The sequence below is a fragment of the Hippoglossus stenolepis genome, chromosome 12, assembly GCF_022539355.2.
Source record: "Hippoglossus stenolepis isolate QCI-W04-F060 chromosome 12, HSTE1.2, whole genome shotgun sequence".
NCBI lineage: Eukaryota > Metazoa > Chordata > Actinopteri > Pleuronectiformes > Pleuronectidae > Hippoglossus > Hippoglossus stenolepis.
The window spans coordinates 10814489-10832790 of record NC_061494.1 but is presented as its reverse complement, the minus strand read 5'-3'; the positions used below and the strand labels follow the sequence as shown (position 1 = coordinate 10832790).

The 18302-nt window shown below is 39.9% G+C and overlaps 1 protein-coding gene across 34 annotated transcripts in view; it reads left to right on the top strand.

Moving 5' to 3' along the window:
- The window catches only part of LOC118119247 (neurexin-1a), a 254382-nt gene that overhangs the window by 5823 nt on the left and 230257 nt on the right, over positions 1 to 18302 (top strand). For 8 of the 34 annotated variants that reach the window (XM_035173015.2, XM_035173032.2, XM_035173013.2 and 5 more), the window contains exons 3-6: positions 12843 to 12860; positions 14512 to 14541; positions 15313 to 15324; positions 15777 to 15824. The exons of 5 other annotated variants lie outside the window; for them this stretch is intronic. In XM_035173015.2, coding sequence (XP_035028906.1) covers positions 12843 to 12860; positions 14512 to 14541; positions 15313 to 15324; positions 15777 to 15824 — 108 coding nt within the window. The remainder of the gene's footprint in view (positions 1 to 12842; positions 12861 to 14511; positions 14542 to 15312; positions 15325 to 15776; positions 15825 to 18302) is intronic. 21 more of the 34 variants (XM_035173025.2, XM_035173019.2, XM_035173036.2 and 18 more) reach the window with 11 other exon arrangements.

Here is an 18302-nt window from a genome sequence, read left to right as displayed (position 1 = left end):
TAGGATGGTGGGAGGGAAAACCACTCAACTTGAGGAAAGATTCACTGTCGCACGTCTGCTCACTAATTCCATATATCTTGCCTGGATTATCACATCAAAACACGCAAGAGAAACTGCAGGTTACTAAACGCGAGTCATTAGATCCACTAGATTACACAACAGACGCCTCAAAGACAAACAAGCTATCTGTCAGTGGGGTTGTCTGCTGCTGTCACAGCAGATACAGCCACATAGCACAGTGTGGGACTGAAACCCCTCTCCCAGACATGCTCCTCCTCTGTTTGACGGAATTACACCGACCATACAGGCAGGCGCTCGGTTAGAGTTACACAGATGAGCAATCGCCCCCCCATTCACGAGTGTATAACAGAGTTTAAAAGGTTTGGGAGTTTAGAGAGGCAGTGGGTTACGTCATCATCTGTATCTGGTGTCCATGGTTAGCTCATCAGTCTGGATATGGATGTTTTATAGACTAAAAGTGTTTTTATTGGCCACTCGGGGGCACTGCACCAGTCCTGCACACGATTGTCTAGTTCTTATAGTAGAGATATACGATAAAAAAGGAAGTGGTCTGATAATATAAATGTAAAGAAAGAAACGTCAAAGAAAGTGGAAAAAAAGTCTCCTTAATCCGCATCTGCACCAGAACTAAACGGATTTTTCTTAAGCCCAGGCACCATCCCTCCAATGAGTTTAGTGGAAATCGGTTAAGTATTTTTTGCATAATCCTGCTAACTAACAAACAAACATGATAAATACATGATCTTGTTGCTCTGGTTTGGTTTTCACCACCTCCTTAGGAGACAACTGGCTCATCAGCCACTCAACGATTCTCTCTCTTCACCAATCAGTCACTTTCTCTGCAGTGTGCGGTGTTGGGTAGGTGGTGAACAGTGGGTTCATCACAGCTTTTTTTAAAAACTGGAAATAAGCTCCCTGTTTTCTGTTGGAAATCGTGTTAATGAAAGCGTAGAGACTGAACTACAAAACATTGAAGCTGCCGGCTGTCAAACCGAAACATTGAGTTTCTGTAAAGTCCCACAGAGCGGAGGGGATTGCAGTCAGGTGTTACCTGTCTGCGAGTTTGTCACCACACACAGCCCCTCTCAAATTACACGTTAGATTCATTGTTAATAAGGTAAGAAAATATATATTGAATTGTGCTACATGTAGCCAGGTTGCAGGATTGGAAATGCACAAAAGGTGTGTGAAGCTAAAAACGCCCTTAAATTAAAATTTTATTGAAATGTTTTAAGTAAAGGACTCAGAGAGATCAGTTCAAATGCTAAAATAGTCATATTTGGCTCTGCTGGATCACATCTTTGTATTTGTGTGCCTGTAAAAATGAGAGGAAAGGTGTAAATCGTTTTTTTCTTCAAAGTCTTAACAGTAAAAAAGATAAATTTCTGTCACTAAATGATGAGATTTCTTGATACCTTTCATTTGTTCGAGCTCATGCTGAACTCTGAACATCAACTAGGTTTTATGATTCAATCAGCCATGTTTTCAGACCATATAAAAGACCATATAACTTAGTAGGACTACCTGCAATGAAGAAATACCGGTCGCTCTTTATAGCTCGTTTTAAATGGCCCTAATATTCCAAGATGTAGAGATTAAATTCCCAGCGGAGTCATCTATGTAGGAACTGTGTGAACTCACGGTTCCTTAAGTCACTTTGGATAAAAGCAAATTGTATCTTCTCCCGATTCAGTTTTTCCAGCTAGAACAAGGTTTTGCGGTGCTGCATTTTCACCACAGAATCTGAGGAAGCCCTGAAAGGCAAGTGAAAGAAAAAGTGTGATCTAAATGCTTCAAAAACAGTTTTCTCTTGTGTTTATTAATATTTAAAATCTTTTGGAAGCTTCTTGATCTCTTTTTCATCCATGAAACCCAAAAAACTATGTTTGCCAGATTATAGAAAAAGCTTCAGCAGGATCATTTCTGTGGTCATCTGTTAAAGGAACCCTAAATAAATATTAAAGAGGCCTCCCTTTGATAAGATTTGATTTCTCTCCAAAAAGTCCTGCCAAAACTGTTCACTTTTTTTCTCTGATTAAATAAAAAAGATAAAAATAATTTAGATCAGACTTGAAAATGTACCAACATTTTTATTTTGCCTTTAAGGGCTTGTCCAGAATCTGTGTTCAGCAAAAGCCCAACACACGGATCCAGCTGTAAAGTACATTGAAGTTTGAAATGTAACTGTCCATTAAATCATTTAAAAGCTGTTGCTACTCTGATTGGATGAAGGATTACAGGATTTCAATCCCTCTCCAACCGCACGCCACACACTAAATCGCGTGTCACCATGACTTATTATGAATGATTATATTATGTTTTATATTCATATATGAGCCATAACTACTTCTTGCCTGTACCTTATACACATATCTTCACTTCAAAACAGAATCATTAATATTCTGTTATGTTGCTTTCTGTCCCCATAAGAAAAACAGGTCCCCACAACATGAGTAATACCTGAACCATACGCACACACGCACACAAACACACATAAATCCCTTTGATCGGTTAAAACAATTATTTAAATGCACTGTTCTTTGGCCACTAAGTTCCTAGAATCTGTCCCCTTGTTTCTCATTAGGGAAATAACATAGATGCATTGCATGGCTCCATATTTTATCCTGATAAAAAAAAAAAAAACGAGTGATGTTTATTTCATTATACATTAGCCAAATATAAATCAGTCCAGGTAAAAAAAAAGGAAAAAAAAGAAAGTAGGGCAAACCTCAACTGAGACTGCACAACACGTTATTTTTCATTTAGTGGGCTATGCTATTCACAGGATGGCTGACGGTAAATAACTGTGATTGAACTGCACTTTCATTCTATGATTTTTAGCTCAGAGCGTCGCTTCAAGGTCCTCGTGAAGACGGAGCTAGAACTCCCTGTAGCTAACGTCACTTATTGTGGGACAGGCAGTCCGAAAACTGCCACTTGATTAAGCTGCTAATGCGTCACGACAGGGTACCAAGAATGACTGTTGCCCACATCAAGTGAGATTACGTCACACCTATTCTCACATTTTGAATCACGGTCAGCAGCTGACTTGGTTGTGTGAACATTTTGCATCAACTTAGCAGAACAACAGATTTGTTCTGAAAAGAATGGTGCAGTGTATGTGTGTTGGCCATGGTTTGGTCTTTGTTGACGCTGCCGCAGTCAGTTTCATTCAGAACAGCCATGACGCTCAATACCTATTATTACACCACTTGGTATATGGAGGAGGAGGAAGAGGAGGCGTGTAATGTCATAATGCAAATAGAACATGAGAGGTTGTATTGTTTTTTCACAGCAGTGTCCAGCCTACATCTTGATCAGTGAGATCTCTCTTTTAAAAGACATAACTTGCACAAATGTACAATTAATGTATCTATAAACCAAGATACAAAACAAGCGCAGGCATAGAAAATACAAATTAAACACTGGCCAGGGGCAACATTATCTTATCTAGTGCATATTGTCAAATGTACTGTTTTTAAATTTAATTCATTTTTTGTTTATTTACTGAGATGTTTAAAGAAAAATATGATTATTTAAATTTTCAGAATACATATATGTGTCATGTCTGGCAGTGAGATGATCTTGTGTAGTTCCCTACTTTTAGTTCGTAAGTAATGCCATTACCGTTACTTTTTTATCGTATCATTCACTTCAGTTTCAGTTGAATGAGATTCCAAACTATATAAAATGTTTTAACTTTTCCAAATAATGTTTACATTTTATATCGCACTAAATGTTCAAATTTCTCTAAGCCATCGGCCAACCTGTGGCCTTGAGTGTTCTTCAACGATAAGGCGATCGAAGGATTTGCTTTGAGGAGATATTTGTTTATTCCTTTGTATGACTAGGGCGGAAATTAATATTTCAGAATCAGGTGGCTTTACATCGCACAATTTGTGAATTATTTGTGAGATCTTGCACCAGGAAGTTGCAATAACTTACCTTTCTCACGTATATAAATGATGGTCCTCTGGATGGTTCAAACTTAATGCAAATATTACTTGTTTTTACCATTTAGCTTTAGCCTTAGCTCTGTAGTTTGCGCTCGTGTGGTTTTCTTTTATTTAGATGTTATGGAAGCAGTTATTAACTTGGCCATGTGGGGGCAATGCAATAAGCTGTCTATTTTCTCCTCCCTAGCCCCTTTAGCTCTGTTTTTGTCTCCACCAAAACCTGAGGGAACTATCTTAAATATCTAAATCAACTATGTTATCAAATTATGTCTGTGTGCAGTTTGGCGGTGAGGAGGAAGAGTAAAGTGGGTTTATTATGAAAACGGCAGACTGCAGTATTTGGACATGGAGTCTGATAACAGTGGTGAACTAAAAGAGTAAAACCACAACAAAGAGCTGAAGAATGTTGACAGGATCTTTGGAGCAGAGAGGAGTTGCAGAGTTCACTGATAATTGCCTCTACCAATGATGTTATGTTTTCACCTTGACTGTTAGTTAGTTTGTAGAATTTCTAGACAGATTTTATAAAAACTACTTTATTAATTTCCACCAAACGGCACCTGTGCCTGGGAAAATGTTAGAGGAGTAAATGCTGGTGTGGATGTGCACCAGTGCCATTCTAGTTATTTGTGATTGTCACTATGAGCGAGTCCTTTGATATTACACAGACATTTGATGAATTGTTACATATAAAATATAAAAACATTGATTAGTGCATTAACATTTTGGTGACGGTGATACTGACTGACTATTACAACTGACTGCTAGAATCTTAATCAATACACTCAGTCAATAAATGGTCTATAACATGGACTATTTCAATTTATTTCTTTATTATTAATATTTCACTTATAGCAGCAACAGGGCAGCACATCTAGCAGGAAACTTGTCGGACTGTTCAGCATCTGAAAACAGTTTTTTGTTTCCGTATGAAGAAACAAATGATGTCACAGCTCTGGCAAAGTGCTGCACAGTTTGCGCCAAGTTGTGTCCCCGAGGACAATTCGACTGGAGACACTGGAGGCAACAATAGAAAGGAGAAGTTGGCAGGGTTACATCCGGTGGCTGGACAATTGAAGTAAAAATGGATTATTAGTCAATGACAAAGACAAATTGGTTGATCCCATAGAGTCCAACACTAGAAGGAATTATCTTGAGGTCACTTATAAAAAGGAAAGTGTGTTATTTGTAAAGGATGCATTGATGCACAGAACACATGATGAGCATAGGTAACACAATTATTCCCTTGTCACTGTAAACACAGATAATGCGCTGAACATTTATTGATTCCAATAATGAGCTTGTGTTTGACTCCCCAAAAACCAACACTGCACTGTTGAAGCGATTTGTATAAATGGCTCAATATGAATGGCATATATGATTTTTTTTTTTTTTATCATGTGGCATTTGCATTTTTCACTAACCTCACTCACATCGACGCGCCCCAAATGAAACAGCTCTGAGACACACTGCACTGGGAGATAAATTCCCCATTTGAACGAGCGCTCTCCCTCTCAGGCACGTCTGTCATTGTACGAGCACAAACCATGTGACCTCGGCGTATCTCTGAAAGCGTCACTCTGTCTGGAAGCCTCCGGCAGCTTCATTCAGACAAAAGCAGATTAACAGTATACTGCTGTCTCTGAGTCCAAAGACAGATCGCCTATTGGGATCAAAAGATTAGAGGGATTTTCCCGGAGGATTTTTGCCTTGTTTAAATACAACTGCTCCCGACTGTCAAAGGGTGTTTGTGAAATTCTTTGACACCAAACTCCTTTAACAGGATTCGTCCCTCGACACAAATGAACACATAAATGACACACACACACACACACCAGCTTGTATTAAACTGGACAATACACTGTTATCTGGGCATCTTAAGCTCATGGGGCTTATACAGTGTATCATGAGATGCATAATTCATTGATTGAACACTGTTATCTCTCAACAGCTGTCATGGAAATGAATGACATCCGCAAAAATTACAGCTTTAAACTTAATTTGCTTCTTTGTTTGCTTTTCACTTTGCATTTCTTTCTTTGCCGTCTGCACGGTTTGATCTTCTGTTTCAGTAATGCTGTTCACAGGCGGGGAAAAACAACCCTCTTTAGAATTCCAGGCTGCAGATGATTCTTTTTTTTTTTTTGTATTACTTTGAACATAAGTTGCCTTTGATGCTGCTGGTTGGGTGTCATCCTTCATGAGAGTCGTCTGAAATACTAAAAACAAGTCAAAAGTGCACCGACATAATTTGAAAGCTGTCGTGCAAACGATCGAGTGAAGACAAATCAGTTTTCAGGAACAGTTCTCGTGACTTTAAAACTCTTTGTGACTGCACCGGTGCCTATATACCGTACCTGACTACAGTGTAGTGTTGGTTATGTGTCACATTTGGAGGAGTTTTCCACTTGAAGTACAAGTCGGAGGCTGCTTCTCCTTCCTCTATATCTCTCCTCTTAATATAGGATTGTGACTTACATAATGAGTTTGTTAAAGTAGTACTGCAGTCAATGCAGATTTCTCTGAAACAATATCAATGGTTGCATCAGGGACCTTTCTTACATCTTTGCTGTCATTTAAAATCAAAACAGATTTAATGTTAAAGTTAAGGAGCTGCTCTGGAAATAGGGATTCGACACACGGCCAGTGACAGCCTCCTCAAACTACTGCTCAGCATGTTTAGCCAGAAAAGGAAACATTGGTGTCTATAGCTCAAAACATTAAGCCGTGAAATGTTTCATAACTAGTTACAAATAAGCTGAGCCCGTACTTACAACCTTGCAGTTTACATCGATTTCTTAATTCCTCTGCGGGGCCTAATACTCCAGTGTTTAACAGCTACTGCATCGCAAAAAAAAATAAAAAGAGATTTACTCCACATCTGTAATACAATCCTAGATATCGTCAATCCTGGGATTAAGGTTATTAGAACTACTGTATAAGCTGGTCTGATTATCCTGTTGGATCATTCTAACCTACAAGATGTAAAAGAATGGAGAGGTCTTCAGCACATCTGCTGCCGCAATCCTGTCTGTTTGGTCTGTAGCCTTCGAAATATCTGGATTGGAATATGTTGTCCGCACACCATCTGTCCCGTGAACCTCAGAGTGGCCGCATAATAAGATTAATTTAAATTACTGAGACACTCTGAGTTGATTCAATTAATGAATTGAATAAAACACAACAGATACAAATATTCTGTTTAGTGTTTGCATAACCATTCTCGTGAGAAAAAAAAACAAACTGAAATATTTTAACAGTCACAAAAAAAGATGAGAAAATCTGTCTAATGGTGTTTATCTCACAAGCTACAACTTATCATAGTTGTTTACTTCTGTAGCATCCTGATGGGAGTATTCTGTTTGCCCTAAGACAAAGCCATTTGTTGCCCCCTGTAACCAGTGATTAAACTGTGGGTAGCTATCAATAACCTTCACTTGCCACCATATGCAAAAAAACCAAAAGAATAAGAAGTTGATAAGACAGATTTATTGTTGTGTAATGACTCATTACTTCTAATTCTGCAAAATTGTTAGAGAATTGATTGGATAATCCGATTTTTGAGGAATCCAATGTCAGTGGGGTGATTTCACATAAAAGTGCTATTTATTCTTTTATTCTTTTTATTGTTTGGGATCCTGCAGTTCACCTGCACGGGTGTGGGAGCTTTCTGTTTCCATGGGAGTGGCCGGTCACTCGGCCCCCTTTCCCCTCTCCACCCTTTTTGTTGCTTGAAGAGGATAATGGGGGAGATGGTGAGCTGTGTAATGCCACTAACACTCCCCTGTTAGAAAGATGCATTAGGGTTTGGGCTCTGGTGCTAAGAGATGAGCCCCCACTTATATTCATTACTCTCCAAATTGTAATTTAACAACAAATCGATCCTCTGGTAGCTCTAACCTTTGCTGCCAGGCTTTTACATTTTCCCTTAAAGCGTCTCAGCGACAGGGGATTTTAGAGCAGCCTCCCTGATTGTATTTTTCCATTTTGTAACGACTAATGAGCTGGCAATAGCTTCACTGCCCTCCCTTCTTCTTTGGTTTTTTCCATGTATGATGATGACATTTCAACATCCTGATTAATAACGCAGCAGAAAAAAGAAAAGTTCAACAAAAGCTCTCATTTTATCCAATAGTTTTTAAAAGATTTTATCTCCAAACATGTTGCCAGATCTGCAGGTATTGAGGTTTGTAAATGTGTAGATGAATCTGCTAATGCATCCTCAATTGGCTTGACCAGAGTTAAGATAACGGGGTGCTACCATTGACTGGTGGTGGTGTACTATAGTATAGGCAGCTACATTTGGAAATTTGCATATTTAAAGACATAATCTATGTAAGATATTTCTATTTACACATTCTTGTAAATATTTACAGATCAATGTACACGTTGTAATTTTTCTACACGTTTATACATCAATGTACTCATTGTATTTTCTCTGCACGTTTACAGATCTATGTAAACATTTATTAATTGTTTAAATAATGGCATATTGACATTTACATATTTCATCATTTTCTCTACATATTTACAAATCCCTGTACACATTCGTTTTTTTTTACATATTCACATTTACATATATTAAATCTTTGTCTATACATTTACAGATCTGTGTACACATTTACAGTTTTGCCGACATACATATGATTGTGCGCACATACTGTAGATTGAGATGGTTACGCAACCCTCCACTCACATTTGTAAATACTCCCCCGACAGCCTCACACGGAATGGCAAACACGAGCGTGTTTTGTCCAATCCACTGATGTCGTGTTGCGTAACGTTACTTAACATTTTCAGTCAGTTACCTCTCATTCTCATTTGCAGCTTTTAACCTTTGAAGTCCGCGGCAGCATCTTTAAAGTGATATTCTCCGAGAATTTTGTCAAGGCGAGGCTTTGAGTTTCAGCTTTGCCACAATGAAACTTAGTGCAGCTGACCCACTTTCTCAAAGCAATGCGGGGCGTGATAAACTGCTTCAGTTTGAGGCTATTTAAAATGGAATTGAACCGCTTTCATTAGGAAGTGTCAGTTGCTTAATAATTCATATTATTGAATATTATTTAACATATTACTCCATTTCATTTAATTACATTTACATATTATACAACGTGCCCTTGTTTAAATGACTCTTGTCCTTACTGACCAGTTTGCCCAGAAATCACAGTGTCCTGAAAAGCGTCTGCATGAAAAGGTGCAGAACGTCAATGTCAAACTCTTTAATGGTAGAGTCTGAATATTTCTCTCTTTTTTAAATACACTTTCCTTCTAAGAGAAAATGGGGCTATTTGTCTAAAAGCTGCTTCATCACACAGACACTGGTTCTCTAAGAACATGCTGCTAAAATGATTATTTAACTGAAAGCAAGTACTCTCAGGTGGTGGCGGTGATTCAGCAAATAACTTAGGGTCAGAAACGGTTATAGATATTTTTTACGGGGTGTGGCTAATGTTGAAAAGCTGCAGTCTAAACACAGGCTAATGTTGTGACCTTATTTGTGATGGCATGCACTCAACCTTGGCGATGTAGATATCATATCACGCTTCAGGATTATATATGTGACGGAGAAGCAAAAGAAAAAAATAGGCTGGAACAACCCATACACTTCTATCACAGTTGTCTCTGTTACTTTGGTTCAGTAAATTTGACCTTATCACAGTTAGAACCACAGAGGTCCCTTTTGGAAGAGAAGAGAATCATGACCAAACAGATTCAAGGGGCAGGAACCAGTTAATTTAGGGGTATATTCGCTTTAAGCTTCTTTACATGAAGGGAGGCTTTACACTGTAAATCCTGCTGAAACATGGTGATAACAGAGAGAGGGGAGAAAATTGAACAAACCTACACCACTGCAATGCTGATGGCATTAGGAGCGGATGGCCAAAGATTGATTCAGGCAGACAGCAAATTTTGAACGGCAGAGAATGAATGAATTCCAGGTCTGCCGGGTCTCTCCAGCCAACTGCATTCTGGACAGACACGGACCACTTCGTGACAGTTTGTCGAGCTTGGCCGACGGTGGCCCGTGCTGCTGCGCAACACCGGATTGAGTGGAGATAGTTTGGCTTTTCACCGACTGTCACTTTGGATCACATATCACCGGGCTCATAGTCGGAGGGTCAAGGTTATATTGAAAGTGTCAGAATTACATCTGCAGGAGCCAAATCCAACAGAAGAGAAAACCCATCCAATTTATAGATTTATTCACCATCCTATTTTTGCTTTTGTCAAACACCAGATGTGTCATTCACTGGGGCATCAACTTGAATAGTAATGTAATTATTTTCCAAGAGCGATACACCATGTGCATAATCAACGGCACAAGACCATCAGAGATGCAGTTTGCCTGATAGACAGTTGAGTGCATTTTGGTTTAGTGTTACCAGCACAATAGCACTGGGATCACTTTGTCAAGGGGATTAAATGGATTTACGTCTCTGGATTAGGATGTAACCAGCTGGCTACATTTGTAAAAGAAAGTGTGTGTTTTTGCCTGTGTGTGTGTGTGTGAGGGGGGCTTGTTTTAATGGTTCCTGTCAGGTGATACTGCTGTTAGAGGAAAGCCTCTTTTCCACAGGACACGACCAAATGAAGCCTCGTTTATTGTGGCCACAAAAGATTGCTTTACAAGTTCGATTTAAAAAGAAACACCCACGCCCGTAGACACCATTTGCGTTGATGGTTGCACTGCAATCCGTCGTCCACTCAAAGTCTCTGTTCACCTGTTTTGTGTTTTTCTTTATGTATCACAATCAGAAACGTGCTCTTTGTGTTTCTCGAGATTGAAATGCAAGTGGATTTCTCTTAGTGTGAAGACAATGGGCTCAGATCAGATTTAAGGTAGTGACACTCTAATAATAACAACCTGATACTAATGTGGTTTCATCATTAACAATTTGAGGAAGGGAATCTGTAAAACACAGAGTTAATTGCACTGTAACCTTACACTAAAACAAACGTTCAACATAAAGCTATTAAAAAAGGGTAAATGCAGTCGGAATAAATGATTGAGTTATTGTGGGGAAAATGTATGAATCCGCGTCAGTCGCTGGGGTCTGGACGTCAGGAAATGGTCTTGATTCTTTTTTTCACTTTTCTCTTCTCATGTGGTCACTTTGCAACTGCCAGCTTCATGCCTGCCATGTCCGAACGCTTCTTCAGCAGCGAGCTTCTCATCATCAAGCAAACGTTTTGTGAACAAAGTGTATCCCTCATCCTTCAATCTCACAAATTCTGAAATGCCATTGATTCGATCACATGAACCTGCACAAACGACAGATTCAAACGAATTGAGCACTTTCGGCATTGACAAGGTCTTCACATTACAAAATGTATCCAAGGTAATTTGACTCAAATTTGAAATGAACCGATCTTGTGATGGGAAATGAACAAGTGAGCCGTGTGATGCTCCTGTAACTTGTTCACAAAACGGGGGTTTTGGGTTTGTTGTGTGTGCATGGTGTCTGATTTGGAAAGGGATCCTGCGGCGGTGGTAAGTGTTGGGTCCAAAAATCGCTTGAATCTGGGCAAGAATTTGAAAGAGGTAGGAGATTATGTTGCAGTGGAAACGAGGCTTCTGTTCCAATCTGGCTGCATGGTTGTCAGAACTGGATTGACAGGACAAAACGATTGGTTAAGACGTTGCATGCATGATTTTTTTGAAATTAATATTGTGATGTCATCAAATTCTATTGTTTTTATATCAATTTGTGTGTTTTTTTTTAAAGTTTTTTTGTTAAATTTGTTAAATCAAAAATATTTGAATACGAAATGGGATCAGTCTCCAGACTTAATGATGAACGAACTGTTGACTGACCAGCTTTTTGTTCTTTTCATAGGCATCTATGGGCCCTCACACACTCTCATTTCATTGGTTTTGCATGCTTCCAGTCACATCATCACTTTGCTAATCCAGTTTATTTCCCCACTGTAGCATGACGTTTACCTCACCTCTCTGCCGTCACTTTACCAACATGTAATTCCTCTCTCGGACTCCTTTATCAGTGACAGATTTTACATGGACGTTTTTCTCACCTTCACAAACCTCACTTCGATTGCCAAAACTAATGTTAGGGCAATTTCATTTTGTAGGCAATCTCCTTCTGCATTTCCAATGCGTGCTCACTGGCCACCGCTCCCAGTGCTGTGACCAAATCACCTGAATAGAAATCCAGTAACACGAGACCCCCACTGCCTGTTCTGAAACCTTAGAGGCATTTCTGTACCACGGCCAACTCTATTTATTTAGGTTATTTTCCCGTTCAGTGCGTTTCATCACATGTGGTGTAGAGCAGCTTTTTCATTTACGGATAAAAAAGAAGAAAACAACACTCCACAACAGATTCCTTTGGAGTCTGCTGAAATAAATAATTGTTGATACCATGGTTACAGTCCATCATGTTTTGTTTTTTTCTAAGTCTAAATCTAATAAATAAAAGATTTAATGAGCCGAACACAACGAGATGAACCAGCTTCAAAGTGTGCTTCTTTATCCCCTCACCATCTTATGCCTCATGATCAATACTGGTTCTTAAATCATTTAACGGTGAAGCCAGTTTTTTAAAAAAAAAATTTGTATTATCTGCTGCCAACAGAGACCTGAAATAATTGAATTCTTCAGGGTTTTATCAAATATTCAGAAGGGCTCATTTAATTCAGTTATTTCCTGGATTCCAGGTCAGTGTTTGAGCCAAAAAATTAGGTTGGGGGATAAAAGAAAAAAAATCCTCTGCAGTGGTTACAACAGGTCACTTGCATGTGATGTTTAATGTCTTGCATGGTTACGACATGCAATGGCCCGTACTAGTCTGCATGCTGCTTAATGAATGTTTTCCTCTCTTTCTCTCTGCCTGTCCGTGCTTCCAGAAGACAGCCAAACTGAAGGTGGGTAGGTTGCTGTAATTGTTGGTTACAATAAAAAAATCTGTATATGTCTACACATTGTCACGGCTGATGAGGCTCCTCAAATGACTGTAAGCCAATGTTTTATACTGGTCGAGGTATTGATAATACTGCAATGGTAAGTCTGGTTACTCTGGTTTTCCTTTTGTTTTTTTATTGTTGTTTTTTAAATATATTTTTCCAAAAAAACAAACATTTAAAATATTATTAAATTACAGATTTCAAATTTCTGTCGTATTCAACAGGGGGTAAAATACTGTATTGAAATGGGTAACAGTGATTGTGTCAAATCAAGACTAAGGCATTTTTGAAGAGATGGAATTGGCTGTTCTAACATAAAAGCTCAGCAGTGCGTCATGCTGCTGAATTACCTATTAAAAGTTTCTTCTAGTAACCTTGGAGTACTACTGATTTTCTAAGCTACAAACTATAAATGCTTTCCTCTCAGTTGTAATATCAACATTTAGTTTGATTGCCTCAATAACAAAGAACCGCACGGCGTTGGACCCTGAACACTGCAGAACTTTTTCATTCGCACTGGAATGTTTAAAAAAACAGAATGACATTGACAAATTCCCTTTCGACCAATGTTTAACTTAAACTATAACAGCTAGCTTCCCTAATCCAGGCAGATAACTTTTTGCTGTATCCATATGCCAGAGAAAACAGTAAGTGCTGTTAATTGTGCCAATCCAATTAATTGAACACATTTTAACTGTTAATTAAGCGATTTGCTTCTTAAGATGGCGTGGTGACCAGACCATGTACGATCCTCTTCCCTTTTTTTTAATCTGTAAAGCCGTTTTCAGACATGAACTCCAGATAAGTGGGTCCAGACTTTCTCTGCTCAGACGGGTTCACAACAGCAACAAATCCCAGGGTTCAGGCGGGGGTGCAGCAGGCAGAGGAAGGACGTGACATATCAATTCCAGCCCATCGACACTGGCATTGGCTCTGACCACCACAAACTCTCTTGACATCGTCGTCGGCACTTTCTTTATTTTCGTCACTGCTTTTTCATCCGCAGATATTTGTTCATGTTTTTTTTATATTTTTTGCGCCTGCCACATGTTCGAATCCTCACCCCCACTGGCTCGCGATGAATCCCGCGGAGGATCTCCCGCTGTCACATCGGCGCCGTCGCTCACTTTGCATTACAGCCCCTGCGGAGAAAGTCTGAAGGATCTCTGGAGTTCAGTACGTGTCTGAAAGCAGCATATGACACAAATGCTACACGGACGCACGACTATTGTTGTTGAAGGTCAAGGTACAACAGGCCTCAGCTGTATTTGTGTTGAGCGACCGCTCTGTCAGGGCAATGTAGGATGAGTAAGTTTGGGTGCTTCACATCTTAGAGAAAAAACCGGGTCAACCTGAGTTTTCAGGATTTTCTGAATGATGTCTAGTAAGTGGCTGATGACGCATCGCAACCTGCTTCGGTTGGCCGAATGCTCCATCACGCTCGCCCTGTCTGTCCATCCTCCTCTGTTTCTCTCCGTCCCACTCTTTCCCGATCCCGACGCTCCTGAAGCAGCACAGACATCTGCTGTGAAAGAGATGCCTGCGAGACAGTGTCACACAGCTTCCCATGATCCCTTGTTCTCTGCTGACTGTGCTCTCGTTTTCCTTTAAGGTATGGCACACCTGATGATGGGCGACCAAGGTATGAGCTCCGTTCCTTTATCCCGTCACACTTCCATTGTCCCCCACCCCCCCACCCCGCTCCTGTTGTGTTTGAAAATGTGTGTGTGCCTCTTACTCGCGTGGGATGCTCAGGCTTGAAGCTTCAGATATGGGCTGTCATTTCAGTTATTTTACTTACTTTGAATGACCTCATTGATATTCATTCTCACCGTGACTTCCATTTTTTTTTTCCCGTTTGACCCCGTTTTTTAAAAGCCCATTTGGAACTGTTCCCCACTCTGCTGGGTAGCCATTTCATTTCTCTCCCTTTTTCCCTTCGTTTCATTTTAATTATTCACATCTACTGTACATTCTTGTGTTTGACGGTGATGTGGTTCAAGTTAAGGGACCTTTGCATTACCATTATCAGGACACAATGCATGGTGGCGGGAAAATAGCTTTCTGAATTTTTAAGATAACCCTCATCTCGCCACGCTGCTGTTAATGCATGTCGCGAACAGTCTGTCTGTTCTCTCTTCATCATTCCATCTCTGTGGCCGCTGCATATCCTCCTCATGTAGCAGAGCAATGTGAAGTATTGTTCTTCTCTTCCAAGTTTCCTTTTTTTTTGGTCCCCTTTGCCTTTTTCTTTCTTATATTTACACATATGTGTCGCCATCAAGCCTCTTTCTCCTCTCCTCTGTCCTTCTCCACACTTGACCTTGACACTTATCGGTGTCTCCTCTCCTTCTGTTCTTCCTTTTTGTCTGGAATCTGCTTTCTTCATGGAACATTTCATCAATTCTCATAGGTAAAAGTAAAGGTACAGCTGTTTTAATTATCTGAATTCATTTAACTATGACAGCAGTGTTTGTGGCCTCATATACTCATGCTAAATGAAGTATATAAAGTCATTGGCATTTTTCAAAATTGCTTTCTCAACTTTTAATGAAAGCTTTTCAAGGTAGGTGCCCGCTCTGCTTTGCATTCACCCGTTTAAGCTGTGCCCACTGTCCCTTTTCTGCTTTGTGCATGGGAATCCTCAATGAGACTCATGCGGTTATTTGAACAGAACAATAGTTTCTGCTCTAGTTCCAGTACACCTCTACCACCCAGGGGTAACTACACTCTTTTTGTTCAAATAATGGGGGTTGGGGGTTGCGAGTGAGGCTTGATCATAGTGTTGTGGGCCTCCCATCCTGGCTGTGATCCTCACCTCTTCTCCCCGTGGGGTAAGTGGACTTCTGATCTTTCCCATTTGACTCTCCTCCTCAGGGCAGAGAGGGGAAGCTTGGCTTCTAAGGTCCCTACTGAGCATTCAAGGTAAAACTTTGATTCTTTCAAGTTGGTTACTAAAGTAAAGTCAAATTTAGCAAGTCATCATGAGCTGACTAGAGTGTGGGTAACTTGAATGTCAATGTGTGCGCTTTATTCAATGTAAAATGATGTGTGATTAAACTTTATAAATTATAATATAAGAAGCAGTTTTTAACACTGTGACATTCAAGTGTCCCACTTGCATTCTGGAACATTTATTTTTCTTCTTTTATGTTGTTCTTGATGTTGCTTTGAAATGTACCAGGTTATTCATTTAGGTTTCACAAATTCTCATTCAGAATTTTGGTACATTTTTATTACTTTACTGCAACAATAAAATAGTATGATGTATTAAATGTCTGTTGTCATGAACTTGTGAAGCATCAACTGAACAGGTAAGTCTTCAACCTGCCCTATGGATTTATATTTAATGCGATTGTAATGTCGGATGTTACACACATTCATGAAATGCACGTACGCACACTCACTTACACACACACATACACACAAAACCATTCCTCATGACAAAATTACAGGACTGATTTGTCCATCTCTTAAGGTAAGTGTCATTTCCAATACACATATACCTGAAACTCCACCTTCAAATTACAATTTTTATCAGGACTAATGTACTATTTGTCAATGATCCAATTATGTAAAAAAATATATTTTGGCACTTGGTGTTCTGCACAAGTGCCAATTTTTCACCACAATGGTACAGGTCATCCAAAACTGAAATCACATAGCCCATACGTGAATACTGTCCCCTGTGTCAACTTGCCGTTTTACACAAATTAGTCAAATAGTGGATTAAAACACACTCAGTTTTGAATGGTGTATTTAGTGTACACTCCAAGGCTTCATGTGAACCGAACAGGTTTTTACTACTCCAAACCGAACACCCAGCTCGGATGTGGCAGAAGGAAAGCCACAGGGAGAGATTGAGAGAATGCTGATGAGGCACAAATCGGACATGCGTAGCACAATGCTTCTAATTTGGGCCGTGGTTAGTTGTCCCTTGTGTCGGGCAGTTGGAAACCTAGTCAGTCCAGTTATGTACTGTGCGGTCTCAAACACACATTGCCCATTTGAGTATTAAACCGAGAGGCGAGGACAGCGCCTGTGTTCATTGTCTGCTTTAAGCTTGCGAGAATAGTGTGCGCATTATGCGAGCTCCCACTGAGGTCCTCCCGTGTCACGTTAACCACTTGTGTGGTTTATCCTGTGTTTCATGGCTGCTCCTTTGAGGACGGGCTAGTTTATGTGCGCTGCTTTCAGCTTGTGCACTGACACCGGATTCGTAAAAAAACCTTGTTCCCATGCAGCTCTGGAGAGCAGGGGCATACAGAGGGATAAGTCGTAATACCACTGGCACACAAATCACTGGGTATTTAATTGCTGTCATCACAATAACTGCCATGCGCAGCTTAAGAGGAACTGCAGGCTGTGCGGGCAGGCTTACAGGTACACTCATTTCTAAATTAGTCCACTTTCTAATGTAATTGCTTTCACTTTCCAAAGATAGAAATTGTCCCTTTTTTTATTTTACCGACCTATACGCACTCCCAGGGATTTCAGCGACATGAGGCCTTTGTTGGTGTGTTTGCACCTGATGTGCTTTATTTTACTTGACCAATTAAATTGATGTCTAAACTGCCGGGTTCTTGTTCTTTTTATAACACATAAAGCTATTGCAACAAGGTCTTTTAACTGGGCGCTGCACACTTAAAGGACAACACATCTAACAGATGCCTTCAAAGAGTAACATAGGGCTCGTATCCAGGAATCAGCTTCACAAGCCAGAAGTGTTGCTCTTTAAGTTTGATGCTATTCTTTCTGTATCTTTGCTGGATTAGAAAGAGCTGAGGTAAATGTGTAACCAAATCACAGCCATTTGCTGTGTTCAAGCATCTTCACTTAGTGCAGCCTAGCCACCCGCATAGCTAGCTCGGTAGCTTCATCACCAGCATGCAATTAATCCTGGGATAGGTCTGTCTGAGAGGGATTCACCCATTGGATCCTCTGTGGCTCAGTGATGGAAGGACGCATTTGATGGTGCATTTGAAATGGGACACCCCCGTTTTTCCACGGTGACGCAATCTGTCTTCACATGTAGCCTCCGCACCTAAATTGGGATGTATGTGGTAACCAAATTTTGACATATGGGTTATGTTCTCACATATACAAGTCCACTCTGGTTTGTGGGGTTAATGGTAAAAATCCACAAAGTTGACATATACATCAACAATTTGTTGTTTTTGACATTTTGTAAGATTTATGAATGAAACCTGAGCCACTTGAGACAAAACCAATGCCATAATCACTCCACGTGAAAAACATAGTTGCATATTGGCAATAGTATAGTGGATGTTGACAAATACATTAACAGCTTACCTGCCATGCAAGTAGATTAAAATATACATCTTGAGCCTTGGCTCTGTTCTGATGCCGGTGTCTAATCCAGGTCACGAGACTCTAAAAACA